The following is a 24,132-nucleotide window of genomic DNA, read 5'->3' on the forward strand; positions in this document are numbered from 1 at the left end:
AATGTACCTTTCGCCTCGAGTACCTACGGTAAGCTCTTCCACCCATACCCATACCCCCTACCTACTAAGCTATTTACCTGCCCTATCTAATTTACCGTAACCTCTAAGGAGGTGCATGGTACATCTCCTCACCACTGCCGAGGGGACACAATAGAGGTCACGAGGTCCAACTTACCACTCCATAGAGGAGGTCAGAGGGTCAGTGGCCTGCCTAAATACCGAGGAAATCTGTGTCCGATGACCCCTCTGGGAATTCCTCCCTTCCAATGTGATAATTCCCTCCTCTTTTGTAAAAGAAAGTGCCGTGCGGTCTCCTCTGGGCAAATGACAGCGGGACAGCCCGCTTCTGGTGACTCCGGGGGGTTGGTTCGGGGACGGATCATAATTCTACTGGTGGGCGGTAGGATCGCTGCAAAGTGAGGCTGGGGAGATCCTGGAATAGGAGAGGATTCATCTTTGTACGGCAACTGAGTTGTTGCAAAGCTTTTAGGCTGTGTGTGGCTATCTACCACGATACCCCAAGTAATTTGATCCATGTCGCCGTTTGTTGAGTGAAGGCTCCTGTCTACAGCCTATGTCTCCGTCAAAGACTTTGAGAGAGCTTTCCTTGGCCATTCGTGGAGTGGGCGTCGAGACAACAGTGACCCTCCTTGCAGTGACTTGGGAAATCCGAGACCGGTCAAAATTGCTGCATCTAGTAAACAATCAACGGTCTGACCCGGAACGGTACGTGAGGTGGATTGCAACGTCCGGATGACGCTATATCACAATTAGATCTGCGGTTGATCCGACTCACTCAAGGTTGAGCTAAAGCCTTGTTATTGCTATGAGTATGTAATGCCGTTCCGGGAAGAGCTGCGCGTTCATTCTGTTTGGACGGCTTATCGTATCAATCTCATCTTCACTGAATCAGTATGCTACCTGGAACGTCTCCAGCATGGTTTCTTATCGCGTTTGGCTGTTATGTTGCCAAAAGGAGCACGCTTTTTAAAAGTATCAGACTACCGTCCGTCGAGGGCAATCGCCTTCACACATCACGGACATGGCCATGTAGTGCGTTTACGACAACGTGGCACTGATGAGTAACATGGTTTGTACTGTGGGGGGGAAGCAGTCGAGTGGCAAGCCATTCTCTTGCAGACTGTGTGCATGATGACCTGTACGATTAAGGGAGAGGGGCGGAGAGGAGTTCCTGCACTGGACTCCTCTCATGCCAGACACCCGCACCATTGCTCCCAGCCCCAAGGTATCGGTTTTTGAATCGAGCTGCGATCGGGGAGGGGGTTCACAGGAGCTGCTGGTCCGATCACTCGATTCCTCGGGTTTGGGCGGCGCGCATTTGGCGCAGAGGTCAATCCAGGAACCAATCTTTCAATCTTGCTGCTTGCATGTGCAGTGCACCCATTTCATGCAATTTGAAGGCGTCCCTATTCTACGCGTTTTGGTGCAGCGGGAACGAAGAGACCATGAAATGCTACCACACGCGTGAGTCCAGCGTTGGACAAGCGTAAAGCCTATCGGATGGAGACGAGATTCCTCTCCCGATTGGATTCTCAATGGAAGCTGAAACACTCGTCTCGCGAAGGGCGAGTGAGCGAGCGAGCGAGCGTGAGTAAAGAAGGTGGGGGAGCGGGGTGGATTAGATCCATAGTCTAAGTTAGCTAGCAGAGGGTGATACATAAAGACCTACATTCAGAATGACCTTCGATTCGACAGGTGACACTAGTCCATTTGGGAGCACAGGTGATTTGGAACCCTTCGACTAGTGGTGGAGAGGCTCAGGAATCTTGCGATGTGTAAGATTCTGTGGGTGGATGAGTATCCGACAGTCTTTTGACTCGAGCACAGACTTTTTCCTTTGGCGGCTATCATCTGTTTTGTCTGGGTTCGGCTCCCCCATCGACATCTTACTGCCGGACGGGCCGCGCTGGCGGGATCGGGAAGCTGTTTTCCATGGGTTTCCTGTAGGTTTCCTGTTTCCTACTAAGTAGTTAGGTGAGTACAGAACAGCAACAGGGTGCAGGGGAGATGGAATGAGAAGAAATGACCCAGACACTCGTCTGATGCCATTCATCATCGTCGTCATGTCAAGTGAAACTTGAAGGAGGATGCACAGGACGCACAGGACGCACAGGACGCACAGGGCGCACAGGGCGCACAGGGCGCACACGAGAAGGAAGAAACCGAGCCTACCTACCAAAGAGCAAGCAAGCCCGAGGTCCAGGGTGGGCGTGCGGTATTTCCTTGGAGTCCTCCGTAGTCTTGCACGCCACTGGATTCATCACATTTCCTATCGGTCTGGATCCTCTCTTTCTCAGATCCCCCCGAACATCGCCGACAGACAGACAGACAGACGATGGCGGAAGAAATCGTGCAGTAGGTAGGTATGTACCTATATCTCCAGGTGAAACAGATACACCTATTGCAGTATACGTTCATTGCAAGCCATCAAGTCAGCAGAAAGGTAGGTGAGTGAGTTAACCCCAAAATAAGGTATTGTATGGTTTAAGTTGAAGCCGCCCCGCCCTCCCTCGGCTGACTCATCCGGTCTTTCTTCCCGTCACTCAACATCAACATTGAGACTCTTCAGTTAGTAGTTCAACTTCCTCTGTAGTACTTGTCGTGCCCATGTACAGTACTAACCAGTCACATACACTATTATACGAAGTATCCGTTCAAGAAAAAACAAACGGACTAAGACCATCTCTTGGCAATGTCATGTCATAGCTTTGGACGCAACCACCCAAAAAGTACGTGCCTGTTGAATACGATATCCCGCTTCCCCTGATCCGCAGCCATGTGTTTGAGATGATGCTTCTTCAGGCTCTAGACTACTCATAGCTCCAGCCACAACACCGTATGCTTTTTGCTGCTGGATATACTTCCATGTATCCCGTGCTTCATACTGTGCCCCTTTTAGGGAGTGCTAAGTTAGTGCTGGCGCAGACTACAGAAGACTACAGAAGCTAGCAAGCAAGGAACAACGGCGGTTCTCTCTACTAAAAACGGAGACTCCTCCAGGAATGTGTCATCAAACCAACTTACATTGATCGATCGACAAATATGCGCTGCCAACCCAACAAGAAAGAGAGCTGGCCTTTGCACAAGTCAACTAAGGCGGAGAAAGAATCCGTCGTCGATTGCGGGAGCCCAAGATGGGAATGATGATTGATGAGTCCAAAACCGAAGTGCCTATGCGAAGTATATATGAACCACGCGACTGGTTCATCAGATCGCGACGCTCTGCTGGAAAGTTTCCCACACTTCCATTGCTCCATCCGTTGCCTTGCGCTCGCTTCGACGCATACGTCTCGATAGGTCATCAACCCAAGGATCGATTAGCAAATCGCAACTCTTGACTAGCTGGCGATCTTTTAGAATCCGATGATAAGATCGTGAACAGCTACCAGGGGCCCTATCGATCAGGAGCCACATTTCCAAGGCCATTCCCATCAAGATCGCGCACGTATATGGAGACCTGTATGTGATTTTCCCCAACCCACTTCTGCGGAGTATCAGACAGTGGGGCTCACTGTTCTATCCAGTGGGAACCTTTGCATCCTTCGCTAAGTGAACATGACTAATTCCTCCTTACTCCGCTCGCCAACTCAATTTAAAACCGAGTGAGCAGTTATGACCTGCGTCAATGTCAATTTCATAGATCTGCGACAGCCATCCATCCGACCTGACAGCCAATGTTACCTACTGGAGTTTTCGCTCATTTGACTCGTCTCTTCTATAATCACTCCATCGCCCCAGTGACAATAACCGCTTCAGCGCACCCGATAGTTGAGGCGGACATGCATCCACATCTCATTTCTCCCCACCACAAACCTCGCCAATTCACCCTGATCCCCCTCATCCAATCCAATTGCATGCCACCCAGCGGAAAGCAAACATCCACTCCCACGCCCCAAGCACTCGCTACAGAAAGCAACTGTCCGGATTACTTCGTTGCTGGAGGCAGATCTTCTGATCCGATGATTGTGTTGTGTTCTTTTGCCCCTATACTTTGCATAAGCGGGGACGGGTGTGTAGATGCATGTAGAATCACTTGCTACTAGTGTAGGGTCTATTGAGTGGTAAGGTGGAATGCTATGCTGGGTGGTGGGGTTACATATATGCAGCTATTCTGCAAATTGCTTTCCCTTTTCATCTCCCATCAATCATTGCTGCTCTTGATATGTGGTTCATTAGTCCTCGCTGTTGTGTCGAGGGCCGACAACGGCGGTGTTGATACGGCATGTAGGGCACCGAGGTGCATCTCCTGGGGGGTTCGCTGTTCATGAAGCAGTCAAGTGGTGAACGGATAGTAACTTACAAGTAGTAGTAGCCTACTAGCTAAGGGAGCTTGTACTTACTATATACTGTACGACCTTCCTCATTGCCATTAGGCTTGAATAGCTTGCAACCCCGAGGAAGAAACCAGACTACTTCCTAGGTATCTGTATGCACCTGCGCCAACTGATCTGCATCGACAATAGGAAGAACAATAACAAAGTATCCCACCCACATTATTCGGCAGAATGAATCAAATCACCTCCATCCAAGCAAGAAACACCACCTCAATCCCCCCAAAAACCCTTCTCTAATCCCCTATACCCCAAGCTCAGCTGCCCTTCCCAGGTAGCTATTGGGACCCCAAATAAAACACACAGATTTAGGTTGAAAAGCAAGGATGACCCCCAGACTCCCGGATAGAAGGATAGGCAGTACTACTACTACTACTCGTAAAAAAGCCCCATGAAGTGGACGAATGAACTCACTCAGTCACGCACTCACATCCGGATTGCTTGTTCCTTACGGCTCTATTTTTTTTTCGGGATCCATGCAAGCAAGGACATGATTCAGACCTTCCGGATAATCACAGGAGACGGAGAGAGAGGAAGGAAGGAAGGAAAGGCGGGTGTGTGGGTCGGGGGGGGCGGCCTGTCATCGGCGCGATCTACAATACCTTTTTCTCTCTTCACCGCAGCTTAATGCTATCGTTCTGGGCTTCAAGCATGAATGAGACACGACCGGAAACATGGATAACGTGGGTAATGCATGGGGGGGGAGGGGGGATGTTCCTTGGAATATCCCCACCTCAACATCACAGTAACCTGAAGATTGTGGTGGTGGTGGTACGGGGCAGTGGGATGGAGAGTGGTGTAACCCTGTAACCCGAGACTTTCTCATGCGGAGCGGGTTGTTTGATGGGCATGCTTTTATGCTGTGCTGCCTGCATTCGGTAGGTAAGTAGCCAGCTAGATAGGTATTCAGTAGGGCAGTAGGAGGGTCGAAATCGGGAGTAGGCGGGCACATAGTTCTCAGTAGTCGGTCTGGACTACTCAGAACAAGCACGCGACAGGAAGGAGGGGTCGGATCAAAAAATATCATAGGGACAATTTGTATGCTTTCTATCGGTGTCTATAGTCTTGCCATCTATATATGATGATAGGATGCAAGGGGGTCATGATAAGACATCTGTCCAGATAAACGCTGTCGCAATGTCCATCGTCAAATTTGACCGGGTATGGACGAGAAATGAAGAGCAGAGAAGGCTAGATCTGAAGGCTAGATCTGGATATCATAGAAATGCACACACGGAAAACATTTATCAGTTGAGATGTTGGAAAGGGGACGGTTGTTGCCGTAAAAGATAATGAAAGGTGCCCCAGATTCCCTTGAACACTTCAAGTCGATCTTCGGCGTCGAACAAATCGTACCACTTGGTCCGTCGTAGCTGGAGAACCTGCCATGGCTGGTCACCGTCGGAAACTGGTGGGAAGTCGCTGCGCCCGTGGGTAATCATTTCGAGATATCGCCGATGTACACGCAGGTGCAGAATTGCAAGATGGTGGTTGATAGATGATAGCATATAGATCTGCCGTCTGTCAGTATGCCTGTCTCCGTCCGCATAGCAAGGTTGGGGGTACGTACATCATCGAAGGGACTCTCAATGGGCTTCCCAATCTGGATGTACCTCATCCGCCTATCCCAGAGACTGGGACCAGGCTCCACGATCTTCCACTTGGAATTGTTGCTCAGTTTACGGACCAAGCTTGGCCGACGCAATGCGAGGAACGGATGCTCAATTTGATGACGCTTGCGAGCATTTCCCAGCTCCACTGAAGACGCATCATCTTCACCTTGCCCATGACCATCGCCATCAGCATGATTTGGCGCACCACCCCACCGCGGCACTGTCGTCCACCACTGACCTTCCCCTGGTCTGACTTCAGTGGCTCCCTGTCGGGCGCGTTCCTGTGCGGTCAGGAGCATGGCACCCACTTCGCGGAGCAGATCACACACATCGCCGACGCTTTCACCGGGGGTGTCTTCGGGTCCTCGAAATGAAGTTTCAGGTCGACACTGGGCCGTGAATACGGGCCCTTCCATGACACCACTACGGGCCAGCTGTCGATCTTTGGGAGATCGAGCGGCCACAAAGGTCTGTCGGACTGGGAAGAGCACCGTTTTGGCGACTAACTTGGGGGGAGCAATTGGCAGGGCGACCTGACAGCCAAAGGGCCAGGCAGCCATCTCCGTCAATGCTCGAATGGTTTCGTCGCGCGCATCTTCCGGCATTTCACTCCCTGAGCCGATACGACGACCTTTGTATCGAGTCACAATCTCTGGTTCCGGGTCCCGAGAACCTGACGGGGTGTCTGCCAGTTCTTCTTCCGGGGTCCCACCGTCCACATCCATGCGAATCTCTGGAACGTCAGGATATTTCAATGCTTGTGGTTCCTCGTCCATCTGCATGTGTTCATCGCCCTCATTAGGTGGCGGAGAGGCCGGGCGCTCGAAGTAATCATCCAAGCTGGTATCCCAGTACTGAGCCATGCGCTCCAATCCCGTCCAAAACTTTCGTGTGTGTGTGACCCTAACTCGATCCCGTCCTTCCTGAGGAGGCAGTCTAGCCACCTCTCTAAATGCGTCATCGTTATCGAGCAGTAATTCACTCTGTAGCAGTTCGAAACGGTCTCGAGAGGGGTATGGGTTCTCATTGTCCATCAAAATAGGAGTGCCATCTTCATCTACCGGGGAGGATCTGGCCGACATATTTTCCCATGGTAGTGGAGGGGCCGTTTTCGGTCCCGATTGACGGACAATGCGAGCGGCAGGGACATCTGATTCCAGCCTCAGATTCAAGGCCTCGAACTTCTGGGGGTTGATATCTTGCGGCCGTCGGATGGAGGCTAGCACTTCGTTGAGCCTGGCCAAGGAGGTTTTGGACCCATTTTCTGCGAGATCGGGGACGTGGTAAACAGGGAAGTCGAGCTGTGTGGGGGCAGACGGTGGGCAGCGCTCTTTCTCCGGTGCTGCGCTCACCGGAAGGCCTGCGTCGCATCATGTCAGCAATGGAAAGAGTCAACGGATGATTTATGTCGGGCGTAGCTCAAATTGGGCAGAGAGCCGACCGACAGGCTCCCGAGGGGTATGGGGCCCTCGGAAGCATAAGGTAGGCACAAGGCAGAATTGACCCCAAAGACCATTGCGCGACCGAAGCAGAAGGACTCTGGTGGCTTCCATTAAACACGAGGCCAGTAGAGCCGCCGCTTATGTCGCGATGTCCGTGCTGTGATTGCAGGGTCCTGCATGGGGGCCACCGAGACAAGAACAGTAGGTGATGTACGAGAGCAACGATTTGCATGAGAGGGTAGATTGTCCAAAGAATAGTGGGAAACAGGCAGCCTTACCCAGCGAACCAGACCACCCAAACATGATGCCGGGAAAGTCGATCGATCACACAGGAAAGCGACGTGCAAGTGTGGGAGGAGATAATCTGTAAGGTACCGGGGGGTTCGTGTGCATGTGCACGCCACCCAAGCAGAAAGGAAGAGAGAGAGAGAGAGAGAGTCAAATGTAAGGGAATAAGGTGCGGAAGGGAGAGGAAGAAAGCTATCCGAGCCGAATTGCACAGCACTAATTAGATAGAGGCGGAGCGATCAATTGATCAATCAATGGGGGTCATGCAGCTGTGAATAGTACACATGTAGACAAATTGGGGGGAAGAAGGAGGGGGGCGGGGGAGATAAATAATCTCCAAGTGTTAGTTGAGGAAGAAGAATGAAGAGTGGATAAAAGTTGGGGTGGAGATTAGCGCCAACCAGCGATGGCAAAAAAAGTGGGTGGGTGAAGAAGGGGTGTGGGATGATTAAGAATGAACCTGAAGCAAGACGAAGCCAGACGAAGCAGAGAGTAGAGTGAGTTGAGTACTGTACCTTTTTTCAACCGCAGGTAGAGAGGCAGCAAGAGGCAGAAAGGATCAACCGCGGGTTTTACTCCAATCATCCATCCGGTTTATTTATTCATTGTCATGCACTCACTTCTGAAGAGACTTGATAACTACTAGAACTAACCCTCAGGCCCTGTGCTTTTGGACGATTATCGATCGCATCAAGGGGATCTCCTGATCTCATCACTTCTTCCAGTTCTGTCACGTTGCCATACATACTGCCTGCCCTACCGACGACTTGACTGTATACTAGGTACACACAATGCGGGGAAATTCTGGAGTGGCGGACAAGAATCAAGACTAAGGCCAGGACAAGCCCAAGGAACCTGGACAAGCTCATTTGGCAACCATCCTTCGATGGTCTCCATTCCCATTGGTTTCATTAGTCTCATTAATGAGTGAATTTGGCGGAGTTTTTGGGCTGATTCCTGGGAATGTCAGGAGGCTTTCCTTGGGCGCAGGCGAGGAACCACTCGGGCCATGACATCAATCGCATGCGACAGTCATTGCCTTTGCATAGATCCTGCTCTTTGCCAGACAATGAATCATAGACATAGCCAACAACCAGACAACATCAAACTGTCAACTCACCACATTACATGACATTATGCCATTCCATTGGTCTTTTTGTCAAATCATCGAACAATTAACAACTAATAAATGAGGGGAAAGGCAGATGCATCCAACCTCAGGCAACCATCACAGCGGCGGGAGAATGGGGCTTTGTCCAAATATGGTTAGTCGATGTGACTCAGCATGCACCTGATGCCGGGACCAGTCTACTTCCGGACTAGTCAGGCATGGTGTCTGAAACCAATGGCAGAAGGCGGATCTCAGCCAATGACCATGGAACGATCAGGTGGTCTGACCTCCGTCCGACCACTTGAGTATCCGCTCAGCTTCAATCTCTCCAATCCAACGCTCATGCTTAACCTTCAGATTGTTGATTTTTCTGTCCAATATGCCTTTATACCACTATACCACTGTATACCACCAACATGCTAACATGCTTGGAAGCCAATCTCACTTCATAGTTCACCCTTCATGGTCATTCATTGCCAGTCGTACTCATGATTGGCCCGAGTCCTGCCATTCATCACCTTGCTCTCTCCACTCAATCAATCATCTGGAAGTGTTCCCTGAGCTGAGTGCCCCCCCTCCCCCCCCTGAGCTCTTCTGCTCCTCACGCGAGGGGGGCCAAAGGTCTGAACCCCTCTTATGCATTCATATGATCGTCTTGTTAGAGCTGTCTCTGCTGTCTCTGCTTCCAGGTTGGATCGACTTGGTGGCTCTGCTGTTTCATCCAGCTTTTTATCCCCTGCTTCGCATATCAGCTTCCAATTCTACGTACAGTACTCCGTACATGCACACATACAAGCGCCTGGCCCCAACGCACTCGGTAGATTAGCTTCCCTGCTGTTGATATCATCCTAAGATGACCAGCCGTTCTGTTTTCTTTTTTCTTTCCTTCGCGTCAACCTCTCGTGTCAGCTTTTCTCGCCCTTTTCGAGGCTGTGTTCCTTAACATCCTGGATACATCAACTTCTACGCCTCTTCACGTGCAATCGCATTTGACCGTTTTTTTTTTTTGGCCCTCTACTTCACCGTTCGCATTCTGAAACAATACCGTCCAACCCGGGCCGTCGTCGCCTTCGACGTCCCTGTCATGGCCTGCCTGATTTGTCCCGGTAGAGGAAAAGAACAATGAGAAAGATTTAGTGACTATGCCCTGAGCTGCTGTCATTCCTGCTTTTCTGTCACTCCCTCCGTTCGTTTCTAGTCGATCTTTTCAGCTGCCATCGTGCTCTCGGCGCTATCACTCATTTACGCGCCTGTGGCTTCATGACCAGAAAGTCTCTCCCTCTTGCAACTATACCAGGCACTTGAGTCTTTCGCCTTGGTTCCAGCAAACTTTGTATTGCGCTATCCGGCCTGCGGGCTTGGCGACATGTCCATGCCTAGTGCTTGTCTACTTCTTCAGAGTACCAGGTGCGCCAGATACCCACGAGAGTCCAGGATTGCTGTGCCCTCGGGGGCACCTTCGGCTATAACCAGCTTGTCGTGGCCGGCAGCAGGTACTCACATCGCCGTCCCGAACACGGATACTTTGTCGTTGATCGACATTGAGACTGTCCCCGCAAATGGTCCGATCACAACCCGCACTCATTCTCGAATTTCACTTGAACATCCTGCGCAAACCGCAGCAACGCGGCTGTCGCAGGCTCCAGCCGCCATCTCTACAGATACGCCTCCCAGTCCCATCGCAACCACCCCGACAACAGACAGTCTCAGTGCTTTCAACACCTCATACCTTCCTAGTGTTCAGCATGAAAATATCCTCCTCTCTTCGCAGCAGACGAGCTCCCAAACTCCGAGTCTCAGCTCCAGCCAAGTCGTACAACCATCGTCGACGGAGCACTCAGAGCACTTGCTTGGTGCAGCCAGCCTCATCACATCAGCCCCCCAGACGTCTTTAGCGATCAGTACTGCATCGACGGCCATACCTACCACGACGGATGTGACTTCTAACAACCACACCACTTCATCAGACCCCGTAGACTTCACCCACGGCTCAAGCTCCAACACCCCCTTGCGTACTATCTTGGGCAGTGTGCTAGGTGGACTCGCCTTCGTTGCGCTCGCTCTAGTCTTAGGATATTACTTCATGAGCTCGAAGCGACGCACTGGTCGAGGCTCTCCGAGCCCCAGCACCAGTGAAGAAGGCTTTACGGCGGAAAAGATACCTACTGTGGCACTGCCAGATGGTGCTTCTCGTCCAGGGTACCAATCGCATCGGTCCTTCCTTTCCGACTCCTCCTCAGTCCGCTCACTCCCTATCCACGTGGCCAGAGTCCCCGTCTCCAAACCCGAGTACACCTACCACGGACCCCACTCTTCCGCCATCCCCCGCGCTGCAAACGCCAATCCATTCGTCGAGCCCCTCGAACTCACCTACAAGTCCACGTCCTCCCGTGGAACAACCGTTCAAAGCGACCGGGTGATGCGCAACCCTTTCGCCGACCCCTATCCCAGCCCGGGCATCGCATCCTCCGCCGCCTCCACATCCACCCACCTGCGCCAATCGCAGATGTCCCAGCAGCAACGCCCCTTGTCCATTGCCTGGGGCGGCTCCATCTACAGCGGCGGCGACGTCAGCCTGGGCAGCACGCTGATCCTCCCCAATGGCCGCAGCAGTGCTGGAAGCAGTCTCCTCAACCGACTCAGCTACCCGTTCACCGTCAACGAGCTCTCGGACGCCGGGGGTGGCCAGGGGTATTATGATCCGGGCGCGCGGGTCAGCACACGCAGCGATCCATTCGATCTGGAATATCCGGTCAAGGCGGCGGTCATGCATCGCCGCAGTTCGACGACCATCCCGCTCGCGCAGGTGTAGTTGTAGTAGGATCTGTTTTCGATTCTCTTCGGGGTTTATGTATGACTGGATGTGTATAATGATATGACCGAATCGACCCGCTGTGTGGATGATATGCTGCGCTAATGTCTCTGGGAAGACGGGGGAGTCGTAGTGCTACGTTTCTATATTGCTGTATAACCTTCGACTACATGTATGTGTATGTTTTTTCTTTTCTTGATCTCAATAATATCATGAGGCACGGAAGGTGTTCTGCGCCGTGGTTCGGGTGGTATGATAATTAGCCGGTTGCCAGTCTCAGTGCAAATACGCAGTAGGATTGATGAAGATCTTGTGCACGTATTTTTGATCTTCTGAAATGCACAGAGTACTCTAGTAAGGAAAAGTTAGAGAGAACAGATAGAAAAACAAGAAATGTCTTTCCTCCCGACTAGTTAACACTTTTTTTTCTCTTATTGGCGTGGTACCCGCAACACCAGCTCCACCACCTTTTTTCATATATATATGTTTTCAACCCGCCATCCGGGGAGAAGTAAGCATTACTTAAGCTACAGATAGCCCCCTTCCTCACGAAACCATGTGAAATGCATAAATCGAACCTCCAACCGGAACTCGAGTTTAGCTCCCTGGTGGCTACAGGAAAATCCCCAACGTAAGATTGAGCCAGATGCGATGAAGCCAGAGTCATGTCATACCTTCCCGCCCTGGAGGCAATGACTTCATTGATAGTCCGTCCACCCGCGGTGGAGTCAGTCAGTCCTGGAGTAATGGTTCTGTGCAGGTACGAGTACATAAGAGTGAAGTGAGCACAAGGAAGTTTTTGCGGAATATGGCAGAGTGCTCCTTCTTCCTGTCCCACAGATACTCAGGATTCACGCGAAGGCCAGTTCAGTCAGTTTGTTTAATCAACAAAAAAGAATCCTCTGGATCCGGGGGAGTGTGTGGGCAGGCTCTCTCTAGTCGTCGAGCAAAAAAATCCCCGTGTTGCTTGCGTTAGGCTGCCACCACCCCATGGCAAAACAAACGGGGATTGAGTGACGATCCCAATTCCCATTTCTCAGGGGCGAGTGGGTGGGTTCGTTTCGGTCAAGGATCTCCTTTAGGTGGGGCTATTTCTTTTCTTTTTACAGCATCGAGACGGTGGAGGATTTATGCTACGAGAGAGAAAAGACCCCGCGGCTAGACTGGAACCCTCAAGCGTGATATTCAGGAAACGTTACGACATTAAACAAGGACGATGCGGGGGAGGAAGTGGAAGAGTTACCGGCCGGAGAAAAAGGGCTAGACCAGGCCTTAGGAGGGAAGGAGGGAGGAGTAAAGAAAGATAGGTGGAGAGCAGGGCCCAAATGCGATGGCAGGAGATCACGAGCAGAAGAAAAGACATCCGGGGTAGAATGGCTCTGACTGGGGTTTCCGGGGTAGAAAAAGAGATGGAGAATGGAAAGAGACCATGTGTGAGTGTAGATGATAGAAAGAACAATGTTCGGGAATTTCGTAACACACACACACAAAGCGCCATGCCATTGTTTTTGACTTTAATGAAAAAGTTGGTCATTTCTCTTTTTTTTTTCTTGTCTTGTTCCATATTCACATGCTCTAGGCTTTTCTCCCCCGTCGTGTAAACGGGCAAAGAGGTAAAGCCAGAGGTGATATATGTTCATTTCCCCGTGTCCCCGACGAACCCAGGTGTGCCGGGTTGCCTCCTTGATACGATTCAGACAGAAGCCATTTGTCCCGGATGCAACTTTTCTTGTTCTTCTCAGAGCCAACGAGCCAGACCTGCAACGAAAAAACGGGGAAGTGTGTAGTTTTGGTCGACCTGATTTATATTCCACTGGCTGATCGATTAACCCATTATCCCCCGCTTTTCAACCTCCGCACCGCCAAAGTTCGTCAAACAGAAGAAATTTACTCCTGGGCCTCAGCGACGAGAGCGTTCTGCTTGGCCTCCTTGCGCTCCAAGCGGCGCTCACGGAGAGCCTTGTTCTTGGCACGCTTAGCGTCCATCTCCTCCTTGAGAACACGCTCACGGTGTCTCTCAGCCTTGGCCTTCTGGATCTGTAGTGGGTGAAAGAGACCGCGTTAGTTTCGAGTCTCCATTGAAGGTCTGCCAAACCGCCAGAGGATCGGGTGTAGTTCAAAGACAGGTGGTTGGTTCGTGAAAAAAGGCGGTTCGTGCAGCCAAAGCAGACAAAGGAGTCAACTTACGTGCTCGATGAGGGCACGCTTGTGCTTGAAGGTGTTACCCTTGCTCAGGTGGTAGAGCTCGTGGTACAAGTGCTTGTCGATCTTGCCGGAGGCACGGTAACGGACGAGCAGGCGACGGAGAACACGCATGCGGCGCATCCAGAGGATCTGGCTGTAATGAGGGGAAAAAACCGCATGTCAGCTCCTTCTGTCCCCAACCCATATTTCCAGCATGGCGGTCCAGTCATATCCAACAGCCTGAGACCGATCCTTCCGCTGCACGGACGCGAGAAAGAGAGAGTCGAGAGTGCATACCTGGGCATACGAGCCTCCTTGGTACCCTTGCGCTTACCCAGACCACGGTGTCTGCCGATTCTGCGGGCGGCGGCGAGCTCACGGGCACGGGCGCGGGAGTGCATGGTGACGGGCTTGCGGATGATGAGGCCATCGCTGACAAGCTTGCGGATGGTCTGACGGGAGTTGGCGTTGGAGATCTCATTCATCTCATTGGGGTCGAGCCAAATCTTGCGCTTGCCGCAGCCGACCACGGAGGCCGCGAGGCGCTTCTGGGTGCGAAGGTTGACCCTGTTGTGTGGGAAAAAAACCAGACGGTCAGCATCAAGTCCATCGCGGTCCGAGAAATTCTTTTGCTTCGTCGACGAGTGGAGGAGTGACAAGGGCCCTTCGATGGGCATATGCGGAGGTGGTGGTGCATGGTTGGGCAAATAGGCCAGAAAAGTAGTCCATCGAAGGGCCGTAATTCTCCTCTCAAACGAAACGAGCACAAATCGATGATAGGACTCACATCTTGATGTCGGCGTATCGACGGTCGTTGGCGGATGATGTTCGTTGCACTCGACGACGGGTAGAATTCCCAGCTGAGGAGTTTGAGATACGCCCACTGATTAGCTAAGCCACTGTGCTTCTAAGCGAGAAAATCCACCCTAGGGCTTGTGCCCCAGCCGCTTGTCCCGATCTGGGGTTCCGCCGCCAGAGCCTCACCTCCAAGTACAAGTATCTACAAACAAGTCAGGTATAGGTACGCAACGCGGTTCGTTTGAGATGGACCAGTCAGTTCCATAGTGAGGCTCTCTGTCTTCATTTTCCTTATGGTGGTCCACCATCTGTTTCCATTTGCCCAATTCTGCACTTGATGGTTCTCTTGTTTTCTTCTCCGCCGACCGTTCAACACGTGACTGATAAGCTCCTGATGTTTCTTATCTATCCGTATAGATAGGGCTAGTCCCAATCTAGACAGCCAAGTACGAACGGAGTCGACACCTAGTAGTCTAGGCATAGTACTTATGACATGGAACATATAACATCCAACATACCTATAAACATAACATTCCTAGAACCTTTTTCCTTCTTTCCTCCAATGCTTCCCCTCAGAATTAACATCACCCCCCGAGACAAGGGTATAAATCTAATTCATGCCACGGCTAGATCAAGTCTATATCTCAACATCCTACCATCAATCATCTCCAAACGTCCCCTCTCCAAGGTCAACCTTGCCAATGCTCCACAATTCCTTCTCGTCATCAACCTCATCATTGGACAGGCCTAGGCCACCCTGTCCACCCTCCGCCTCCTTTCGCTCCCGGGCCTGGCTGGCGAGACGCAAGGCAATACGCTTGAAGTAGTCAGACATGCTCCGCTTGGGGCCCGGCGGAAGCTCAGCCCCAGGTCCAGCCATGTACTTGTCGAAGACGGCACTTTCAGACTCGACCACAGAGAAGATTGCGAGGAAGGCAGCCTCCGCCGCCAACTTCACAGGAATGACCATGTCGCGCACACTGCCGAAGATCGGGGGCGCAAGGAGAGCCAGGTGCGGCCGAGTCAACTCCGGATGAAGTCGGCTGACGGTCCGCATGACCACCAAAGCCAATCTCCGGGTATCGGAGGGCGCACCGGGCTGAATGCAAGGCGCCAACGCTTCGAAAATGGCTTTGTTGTCTTCGAAGTTGCGATGCTCGTCCTCAATCAGCAGATATTTACCTGCAGCCAGAACGCTGTTGTCGGAAATAAAGGGCTATCGGGAATTAGCGCGGTCCGTGGTTTTACATGCTGGGTAAACTTACATCCTTGTTGGTGACACCTTGGCAGATGACTGCCTGCGTCTCAGTGGCGAAATGCTCAGTCAACGCGGAAGGCGCCTCGACAAGCAGAGCATTGAGACCCAAAATTGAAGAATGAGAGATATTGGCTGCCAGGACTCTGTTCTTGATGAGTGGGCCTGCTGTGGCGGGTGGAAGCACCTTGACCAAAGCACCGAGAAGCTTGGCATTGGTGATAGCCACAGCGTCAGTCTGATCGCTGGCTTCGTCATCGATCAGGCCAAGAATAGCATTCTTCGAAGCCTCACTCATGTTGGCGCCGGCCTTGCCGACAACCTCTTGAAGTGCCTTCATCATTGCATTTCTCACTCCAACGTCAGGGGTCTTGGTTCCAGTAACAAGTTCCGCAATCAAAGGGTCGACCCTGGGGGTCAAAGTGATCAAGATTCCAAGACCCTTGGCGGCCCTGTTGCGCAGAGTCTCGCTAGTAGAGTCCGCCAGACCACGGGCGAACGTCCGTTGAAGTTGGGGCAAGAATGGCTTGACAGCCAACGGGATCTTCTCCAAGAGTTTGTTAAGCGTGAAGAAGATGGCACCTGCAGTTAATCGTAAGTTAAAGGACCGAAAACAACAGTATCGTAGGAGTGAAGAGAAGGACTTACATTTGATATCCACCGACCGCTCAGACACGACACGGATAAGAGGACCCGTGATTTGCGTGACGAACATCTTCAGAGAATCCGCACCAGTGCGATCGATGATATCGCTGATGGCAAGAGCGGCTTGAGTACGCTGCTCGACGCTTCCGTTCAAGAGACCTTGCAAGAAGATCGGCAGAACGGCAGTAATACCCTTGGGGAGGCTGAAGCCTGGAAGGTTGGCGCCAGGAACGCCCACAGAACGCAACGCCTGTCGCGTGGGGATCGTAAGAACCTCCATCTCTTCCTTGCGCAAATGAGATGTAAGCTCGCTCTGTGCTGCCCATGCGGCCTTCACAACATCCTTGTCGCCGTCATCGAAAGAAATGAGCAAGACCCGGATCAAGTCTTGATGGTATCTAGAATAGTCGATTTCGGCATTTGCGAAGAAGTTCTTGAGATGAACCGCAGCAGTAGCGCGACGGACGTGGTCATCGTGCTTCAGAAGAGTCATCATGGCATTCACCATCACATTGAGACCGTCATTCTCGTCAACAGACACCAATATGGTATCGAAAGCACTGCTGAGCTCTTGCCGGAGCTCCTCGTCGGTCGTTGACACGATGTTATCCATCAGGGAGTTGAGAATCGTAGGCAGTCTACGTGTCATAGCGCTGCTTGCCACTTCGGCGAGGGAGGCGAGAGCCCGGGCATTGAATGCTGAAATCGGAGAGGTGAGAAGAGTAGGGATGAGGTTCGGCAGGATAATGTTTGCCCGCGTCTGCTCAGTGAGTAGTGTCAGGAGGGCTGATAGTGCCTGCTCTGCCTCGTCGCTGTTCCTCAAGAGAAGCAAGAGATGAGGAAGGACCTGATCGACGGCTCTCTTGCCAAGGATTTGTTGCAAAGCGTCGAATGCTTCGGCGGCAGCCTCACGCACGTCCTCATCATTATCAACCAAGGCCACCCGGACAGTCGAGATGAGAATCTTCTCGTAATCCTCGAGAGCCTCAGGGGAAGCAGAGGTGATGAGCTCTCTCAAAGCAATGCAGATACCCTGTCTGACATCCACATCGGGAGATGACTGAAGACCGTCCTCAAGGGTAGGAAGCAAAGTCGCGAGAACAGACTCTCCTGCCTTCTTGATAAGGTCTCCCAAAGCGTTGCTAGCAATGACTTTGTGCTCCATGTTAGAAGAGCCAAGGCGGCGGATGATGAGCTGAGATAGAGTGGGCACCATGTCCTTGAGGGTCTTGGGCGAAGCGACAAGTGACTTCCAGACACCCATAGCGGCGCTCTTGACAAGACCGGAAGTATCGCAGCGGCAGATGAAGAGCGCAGACAAGACTTTGTTCCTTCTCTCCTCTCCAAGAACTTCGAGAAGCGACTGTCCAGCTTGAGCGGCCTCTTCCTCTTCCTCTTCTGCATCGGCCCTGGCCGTGATACCAGTGATACTGAACAGAAGGTCACCAACCAGCTCAACGGAACTCAATCTGATACGGTAGCTATCGTCCGCAAGGCCGCGTTCAAGCTCCGGAAGAAGCAGGTCAATGGCCTTGGAGGAGAAGTTCTTGACCAACAAGCGACCAGCCTTGAGCGACACCTCACGAATAGATTCAACGTCGTCAGCCAATCCAGAAAGAATTGGGGGGATGATTCTGCTAAGATAGGAAGCGAAGCTGTTTCCAAAGCAAGCGGGAAGGAAGATGAAGAGGGTCATAAAGCCTTCGCGAACAGATGGCTTCGAGCTGCTGACATTCTGCAAAATGGTAGGCAGCGTCTCCTCCAGTCTGGTAGTACCCAAGCCTGCGAGCACCTCCGAAAGAGCTTGAGCGGATCCCAGTCTATCACCAGCGCCGGTATCCGATTTGAGCGTAGCCATGAGATTGGGAATGAGATCGGGAAGAGCATCTTCTCCAAGCTTTTCAATGAGCGATCCAAGGGCTTTGGAAGCAGTAGCACGGGTAGTGGGCACAGGATCAACAATAGCCAGCTGCAGACCGGAAACGATGATCGGTAGGTGAGAGATGAGGTCTTTGCGCTCCGTAAGATGAGCCAAACTGCCAATAATCTGCGCCGATTTGCGTTTCGTGTTTGACCTGTCGCCGAGACCTCGCTCAAGGATACGAACGACGAGAGCCAAGGAAGGAGCATCCAGATAGTGAACGAAAGACACCTTGATAAGCGAGTCGAGAGCTTCGTCAGTGTATTTAGTGGGGTCACTCAGCGCCTTGAGGAGTACGTTGACTAGGCTCTTGACTTCGGGGTTGCTGATAACTTCACCGAAGCGCTGCAAGCTGCGGTTGGCTGCATTACGCACCTCCTTATGCGTGTCATTCAAGACAACTGTTAGCGGAGGGATAATGTCAGGCAGACTGGCCGCCAGCTGCTGGGGATCCAAATAAGCCATAGCACCCAGAAGATCACAAGCTCCCTTCTGACTGCGCCATTGCGTGTCATCGAGACCATCAAGAAGAGTCGGGAGAATCTGCTTGACACCATACGAGCTGAGGTTCGAGAAGCAGGCCTTGGCCGCATCGAGGCAGGCATCACGGACGTCGGCGTTTACATCTCCGAAGCTAGCGAGGAGTTGCGGGACAATTCGAATAACATATGGCTCGAATGTTCGACCAAGAATGGTCGCAAACAACTCATATGCCAGTAAAGCACCCTGTCTCTGATGCGGCTCCTTTCTGTTCTCCGAAGCATCTTGAAGATGAGCCATGACCTGGAATTCGCGCAGTGTGGAGATACCCCGGCCACTGACAATACCAGCGAGACCATAGGCTGCACCACGTTGAGTAGCATACTTCTTAGACTGTAAAAGTTGATCCAGCATGTCCTTGACATACCGTCCGCTCTGCTGAGGGCCACAAAGTCGGATGAGGGGTGGCAAGCAACCAGAAACTGCAGACTGCACGCTTTCCGAAGGCGTCGGCAGAGTGCCCAGAAGTTTCTTAAGGACAGTCTGTAGACGAGGGTCGTCTGCTTTAAGGTGTTGAGCCAAGGATCCGTACAGAACAACCACAGCCTCATTGAGAAGGTCAGAAGTCTCACTCCCCTTGTCGGATGTTTCCAAAGTAGTTTCCAGAAGTTTCATCAGCTCCTCCACAACCTGCTGGCCACGTGCGGCAATGACGGATCGACCACTCTCCGCCATCTGGGATCTCACCACGGAGCTCTTGTCAATCAAAGGGCCCCTCTCAATCAGGAAGCGCAGGAACCCAACAATCTGCTCGCCCTCAAACAGATTTGTCATAGCACCGAGCGCGAGGGCTATACCACTGCGGAACTCCCAATGGTCGGTCATGTCCATCTTCTTTGGCATTCCGTAACTGTCCTTCTCAGGAGCCTTGGGCTGGATCTCGATCGAATACTTCGACTGCAGCTCCGAAACAATCTCATCGAAGACAGATGGGTTTGACTCAATAGCATGGGCCAAGGCGCGAGCAGCAGCACCGCGGAGATGCGAATCCTTGGAGGCGAGGTAGGGCACGATCTTTCCATACGAGGAGTCATCTACCTCCAGCGCGTTTTCTTCCCAGATATTCTCGGCGATTTCTGCATTTTCTTCTACATGATCATGACATTCTAGCCAGATGTGCTCCGAGAAATCGAGATCGGTCAAATCGATCTCAGCTTCAATGACCTGTAGGACAGAAGTACGAACAGACACCTCAGAAACAATTGTGCCCTTCAACAGAACATCCAGCTCGTCTTGGGAGATATTGGATGAGATGTACCGGCAGAAGTCGAAAAGGGTGTCCTTGATGAGCTTATAGTGTTGAGTGTACCTCTGCATTGCTGACAGCAGGTGGTTCAGGACCTCAACCCGAGGGAGGCGTTCGTCGGTAACTGTACATATAAAATCAGTTCCACGAAATCAGGATTCAAGTCGGATCATGGACTTACAGGAGCTTGAATGGAAGGACAAAACTTCGATGGCAAGGAGAACTTGCTCGCCCTCTTCTTCCCCTTTCTGTTCCTCAATGCCATTCCTATCGAGGATCAAAAAGAGCAAAGGAAGGACGTATGCCAGTGACGAGATATCAAGAGGGCGTTGTTCAGAGGCAAACCGCAATCGGTACAAAATCCTGGTTACGAGTTCTACAGACGTATTAGTTAGGTCGTATTAGAGTTCGCGCCCACAAGGGTGACTTACGTCCAAGGGACTCAGCTTCCATATCAGGAGGCAGATGTGTCTGGCCGATTGCACGAAGAGTTGCAACACCCACGAAAGGCCGCAGCGGACCAAGCCGTGAAGAAAGCTTCTCGGCGCACTTGATATAGGCCTTGGAAACGACATCACCAGCGAACAAACCTGCACCAGCCTCTGCCAGTGCGAGCAAGGCGCTCACAGCAGGGTTGATCCAGCTATCTGCGTCAATTGCCGGGCCACTAGCAAGGCCTTGGATAATCCCAGTCCCCCTTTCGATTTTCTTGATCACCTCAAGGACCTCCTCACGGATCTTGGACTCCTTGGCAAGCTGTGCTTTGACCTTTGCTTGCTCATCAGCGGTAAGCTTCTTTGGCTTCTGGCCTTTCTTCTCCGCCAGTTGCACCCGTAGTTCTTCTTCCCACTTGAGAATATTATAGTCCTTGTTGTTCTTGTCGAAGGCTGGCTTTGATTTAGTGCTAAGGACATCAACGAACATAGTCCCCTCAGGTGTGCGTGCAATGGCGACATCAGTCGGAGTGAACTTCGAAACACGAGACACATCCAAGTCCTCCCGGATTTGAGCGACAAGTCGAGGTACCATAGCATCGGGGGCTACAAAAGCCAATTCGCCGGCCGCGCTCCAGATAGCGGCATTCAGTCGAGGGATTCTGGATTGAACGGGATCCTACCAGCTATTAGTAATTAATCATAAAAGAATCAGGGTTACGCTTACCATCTGCACGCGGGTCAATTGCTTCAAACAGTCGTCTGCAAACTCGCGCACCAGATCACCCGGATCGGTACCTGTTCTGAGACACAGGGAGATCCAAGACGCATTCGGGATCAATTCAGGTCGAGAAAGGAGAAGTAAATCAACAAGCTGGTTCTTCAGATCGGCTGCGATGTGTTCCACCGCTTGCAAGGTAGACGAGGGCGGACAGATGGCCTTTAGAACGAGATGAAGGTGCCTTTCGCTTTCGGGACCCGCAGAAACGGGCGCGGATTCCTTTTCGCCTGTTCTGAAAGCAAGAATCCAAGCCCATAAGCCATTAATGATGACCCGGCTGGTGCCAGCCTCATTCTTCGAGTATACCTCAGTCAGTGCACGAGCGGATTCGTCACGGAAGCTAGTGTGAAGTGCAGGGGCAGTGATGTTGTAAATGAAAGCCTGGGCCCATGCAGTCTTTGCTGCATCTTCGGCACCACCGAACTTGGAGCTAGTGGTGACCGCAGCAAGCGCTCTCACAGCCCACTGAATCTCAGCTTGAGAAGCCAGCTTGGAATATGCCTTGGGGTTGAGCAAGAATGACGGCTTGGGGTTGAGCACCATCGCCTGTGCGATGGTCTCGTCCCAAGCTGCCTTATCGAAGCTTGCGAGGGGAGAAGAGCGCTCTAACAGAGCAAGGTAAATATGAGCTGTAGACAATGATCCACCCTGTGCAGAAGGCAACGGGTTGGAGAAGACCTCGTTGTATAGTTCTTTCATCTTGCCCAGATACTTGTTGACGAGCGGTTCAACCTCAGCGCTTGCCAAGATCGACGCCTCTACATGCCAGAATACCTCACTGACATTGAGCTGCCAAAGCTTCTTGAATGGTGCACGCTTGTCGGAAGACCCCTTCACAATTGCGCCAATGACATCGTCGTTGACCTTGACCTTGGAGTGTACGAGGAATGTCAGATGCTTGCAGAACGATTTGATCTCTTGTTCCAAGGCAGCTTCATTAGATTCACGCGAGAATACAGGGACAAGACCTTGAACCACTTCTTTTGAAATATCGACGGAAGGTAGAATAGCAGCAATGGCTTGAGCGTACACGGCACGTTGTTCCGGGTTGGTAATTTTCTGAGTCTTGAGAGGACCAACAACTTCGCTGGTGACCTTGAGCAAAAGGGTGTCACTCTTTGACTTCGAAAGCAGTGCCTCGAAGGAACGGACGGCGCCTTGTCTGATTGCGGGGTTGGCCGACTTCATACTTGACAACAAATGCTTCAAGAGTCGAGTATGTAGAAGCTCCGCAAGATCAAAATCATCTGGCAGGGAGGAGCAGAGCGCTGGAAGCAAGCCGGTAAAAACCACCTCGGGGGACCGCAGCATGGCCTTCTCAAAGGGCGGCGTCAACTCAGACGCAACGTCTTCGTAGGTAACAAATGCAACGAAGAAGTCACCCAATGCATCGGCGATATGCGAAGGCGGAGCGGACTTGGAACCGACTAGTTCTTTGGTGTAATAGGCGATGATGGCTTTCTTTTGCTCTTCCAGGATTGGCTTCCTGGTCGGAAGACGAGCGCAGACCCCGGAGATGACGCCAAGGAAAGGTGCATTCTTTTGACCCGCGGTAGCGTCGCTGGTCAATCGCTGAACAGACTGACGAATTGCATCCTCACCCCAGGTAGCGGAGCCAAAGACAGCACGTAGCGCACGTCTAGTGACTCGGAGGGCGGAAATTTTCACAGCTTGCTTGGAACCAGCAGCCGCCAGACAAGTATCTAGAGCTCTGGCGTCCACCGCAATTGTGTCCAGAGCGGCAGAAAGCGGCGCCTCGGGATCTTCAGCCAAAATTTGTAGCACAATTGAGCACCATTCGACTAGAACCAGAGCCGGACCGGGAGCCAGTGGTTTAGCAGCCTCAGTCTGCAATTTCTGGGTAAAATATTTCAGGTCTTCGGTCGAGACCGGAGCCTTGAGCAGCTCGCGGAGGCATTGCTGAACGGCCTGACGAGAGGGACGGTCGACATAGCGAGGGTAAGTTGTGAAAAGAAGGCCAATGACAGGCTGACGGATTTGGGAAGGTAATGTAGAAGCTGATGAAGCGAAAGCGCACAGTTAGCAACTCAACAGAGTAATCGTGGTGAAGGAATGGGCAGGCAGAGCTGGACTGGAAATTGGGCTGAGCTTTGCCGAAAGGACGGGAGGACTGGCAACACTGACCAATTCTATCGCGGAGCTCCTGGAGAGCACGGATTCTGCGAGCGGTTGAACTCGAAAAGAGAACGACCTGCAGACTCTCCAGGTTGCCGGAATCCACCTGTTCCCATGGGAAGTCGTCCATGTTATGTGGTGGACTGGAGCATGCCGGCGTGACAAGACAATGGGCAGACACACGCACAAACGAATGGGAATGGGACCGATGATGTTGTCATAAAAGTTTTGCGGCGGTTGTGGGGAGGGGGAGAGGAGGGAAGGGAAGCCAGCCCTCTGGAGTCCCGTACAGTAAGTAATGTATACAGTACTGTACTAACTTACTACTAAGTTATCTCCGGCCCGCCTTGCCTTTTCCTACTCTCCATCTCTTGTGTGCGCGCATCCCTCCCGACCGGACAAGGCTATGACGATATCTCTCTTTCCAACTTTTCTGTCTCGATTCACAGTTGAAAATAGGTGCTTGGACTAATCTTAGACCCTAGACCAATTTCTTTGACTCCAGCCGAACAACAGAACCAACATCGCCATCCCATTGACCGTCCAACCTCTCTCCGTCCCTCCCCCCCCCCCC

General features: G+C 52.0%; 5 protein-coding genes across 5 annotated transcripts; 1 reads left to right on the forward strand and 4 right to left on the reverse strand.

Moving 5' to 3' along the window:
• Nucleotides 1-1,636: 1,636 nt before the first annotated feature.
• BO82DRAFT_191660 (uncharacterized protein) lies at nucleotides 1,637-2,599 on the reverse strand. The gene is made up of 2 exons (XM_025630526.1): nucleotides 2,198-2,599; nucleotides 1,637-1,973 (listed from the first exon to the last, which is right to left on the reverse strand). The coding sequence occupies exons 1-2, from the start codon at nucleotides 2,437-2,439 to the stop codon at nucleotides 1,763-1,765; spliced, it is 453 nt and encodes a 150-aa protein (XP_025487121.1). The 5' UTR covers nucleotides 2,440-2,599; the 3' UTR covers nucleotides 1,637-1,762.
• A 2,766-nt stretch (nucleotides 2,600-5,365) lies between these two features.
• BO82DRAFT_358667 (uncharacterized protein) lies at nucleotides 5,366-8,008 on the reverse strand. The gene is made up of 3 exons (XM_025636357.1): nucleotides 7,686-8,008; nucleotides 5,923-7,325; nucleotides 5,366-5,866 (listed from the first exon to the last, which is right to left on the reverse strand). The coding sequence occupies exons 1-3, from the start codon at nucleotides 7,708-7,710 to the stop codon at nucleotides 5,600-5,602; spliced, it is 1,695 nt and encodes a 564-aa protein (XP_025487122.1). The 5' UTR covers nucleotides 7,711-8,008; the 3' UTR covers nucleotides 5,366-5,599.
• A 2,062-nt stretch (nucleotides 8,009-10,070) lies between these two features.
• On the forward strand, nucleotides 10,071-11,748 carry BO82DRAFT_191730 (uncharacterized protein). The gene has a single exon (XM_025630528.1). It carries the CDS (start codon nucleotides 10,173-10,175, stop codon nucleotides 11,616-11,618), a length of 1,446 nt encoding a protein of 481 aa, XP_025487123.1. The 5' UTR covers nucleotides 10,071-10,172; the 3' UTR covers nucleotides 11,619-11,748.
• A 1,595-nt stretch (nucleotides 11,749-13,343) lies between these two features.
• BO82DRAFT_191741 (60S ribosomal protein eL19) lies at nucleotides 13,344-14,676 on the reverse strand. Its single transcript, XM_025630529.1, has 4 exons — nucleotides 14,590-14,676; nucleotides 14,100-14,369; nucleotides 13,806-13,956; nucleotides 13,344-13,655 (listed from the first exon to the last, which is right to left on the reverse strand). Coding segments are annotated over exons 1-4 (573 nt in total). The 5' UTR covers nucleotides 14,592-14,676; the 3' UTR covers nucleotides 13,344-13,505.
• Nucleotides 14,677-15,059: 383 nt separating this feature from the next.
• BO82DRAFT_436226 (putative translational activator) lies at nucleotides 15,060-23,757 on the reverse strand. Its single transcript, XM_025641096.1, has 7 exons — nucleotides 23,568-23,757; nucleotides 21,369-23,440; nucleotides 20,639-21,320; nucleotides 20,389-20,583; nucleotides 16,504-20,331; nucleotides 15,866-16,437; nucleotides 15,060-15,816 (listed from the first exon to the last, which is right to left on the reverse strand). The coding sequence occupies exons 1-7, from the start codon at nucleotides 23,686-23,688 to the stop codon at nucleotides 15,259-15,261; spliced, it is 8,028 nt and encodes a 2,675-aa protein (XP_025487125.1). The 5' UTR covers nucleotides 23,689-23,757; the 3' UTR covers nucleotides 15,060-15,258.
• Between the last annotated feature and the right edge of the window lie 375 nt (nucleotides 23,758-24,132).

Source organism: Aspergillus uvarum (assembly GCF_003184745.1).
Source record: "Aspergillus uvarum CBS 121591 unplaced genomic scaffold BO82scaffold_75, whole genome shotgun sequence".
Classification (NCBI taxonomy): domain Eukaryota; kingdom Fungi; phylum Ascomycota; class Eurotiomycetes; order Eurotiales; family Aspergillaceae; genus Aspergillus; species Aspergillus uvarum.

Bases quoted from the DNA above. Each gene is read 5' to 3' on its own strand.
- BO82DRAFT_358667 (XM_025636357.1), bottom strand. From the start codon at position 7,710: ATGTTTGGGTGGTCTGGTTCGCTGG. The intron at 7,326-7,685 runs GTAAGGCTGCCT...GATGCGACGCAG, and splicing joins TGGGTGGTCTGGTTCGCTGG to GCCTTCCGGTGAGCGCAGCA. The intron at 5,867-5,922 runs GTACGTACCCCC...GACAGACGGCAG, and splicing joins TTGAGAGTCCCTTCGATGAT to ATCTATATGCTATCATCTAT.
- BO82DRAFT_191741 (XM_025630529.1), bottom strand. The intron at 13,957-14,099 runs GTATGCACTCTC...CCCTCATTACAG, and splicing joins AAGGAGGCTCGTATGCCCAG to CCAGATCCTCTGGATGCGCC. The intron at 13,656-13,805 runs GTAAGTTGACTC...CACCCACTACAG, and splicing joins AGCGTGCCCTCATCGAGCAC to ATCCAGAAGGCCAAGGCTGA.
- BO82DRAFT_191660 (XM_025630526.1), bottom strand. From the start codon at position 2,439: ATGAACGTATACTGCAATAGGTGTATCTGTTTCACCTGGAGATATAGG. The intron at 1,974-2,197 runs GTAGGTAGGCTC...AGTAGGAAACAG, and splicing joins TCGGGCTTGCTTGCTCTTTG to GAAACCTACAGGAAACCCAT.
- BO82DRAFT_191730 (XM_025630528.1), top strand. From the start codon at position 10,173: ATGTCCATGCCTAGTGCTTGTCTACTTCTTCAGAGTACCAGGTGCGCC.
- BO82DRAFT_436226 (XM_025641096.1), bottom strand. From the start codon at position 23,688: ATGGACGACTTCCCATGGGAACAGGTGGATTCCGGCAACCTGGAGAGT. The intron at 23,441-23,567 runs GTCAGTGTTGCC...TCGCTTCATCAG, and splicing joins GGAGCTCCGCGATAGAATTG to CTTCTACATTACCTTCCCAA. The intron at 15,817-15,865 runs GTAAGTTTACCC...AATTCCCGATAG, and splicing joins AAGGTGTCACCAACAAGGAT to CCCTTTATTTCCGACAACAG.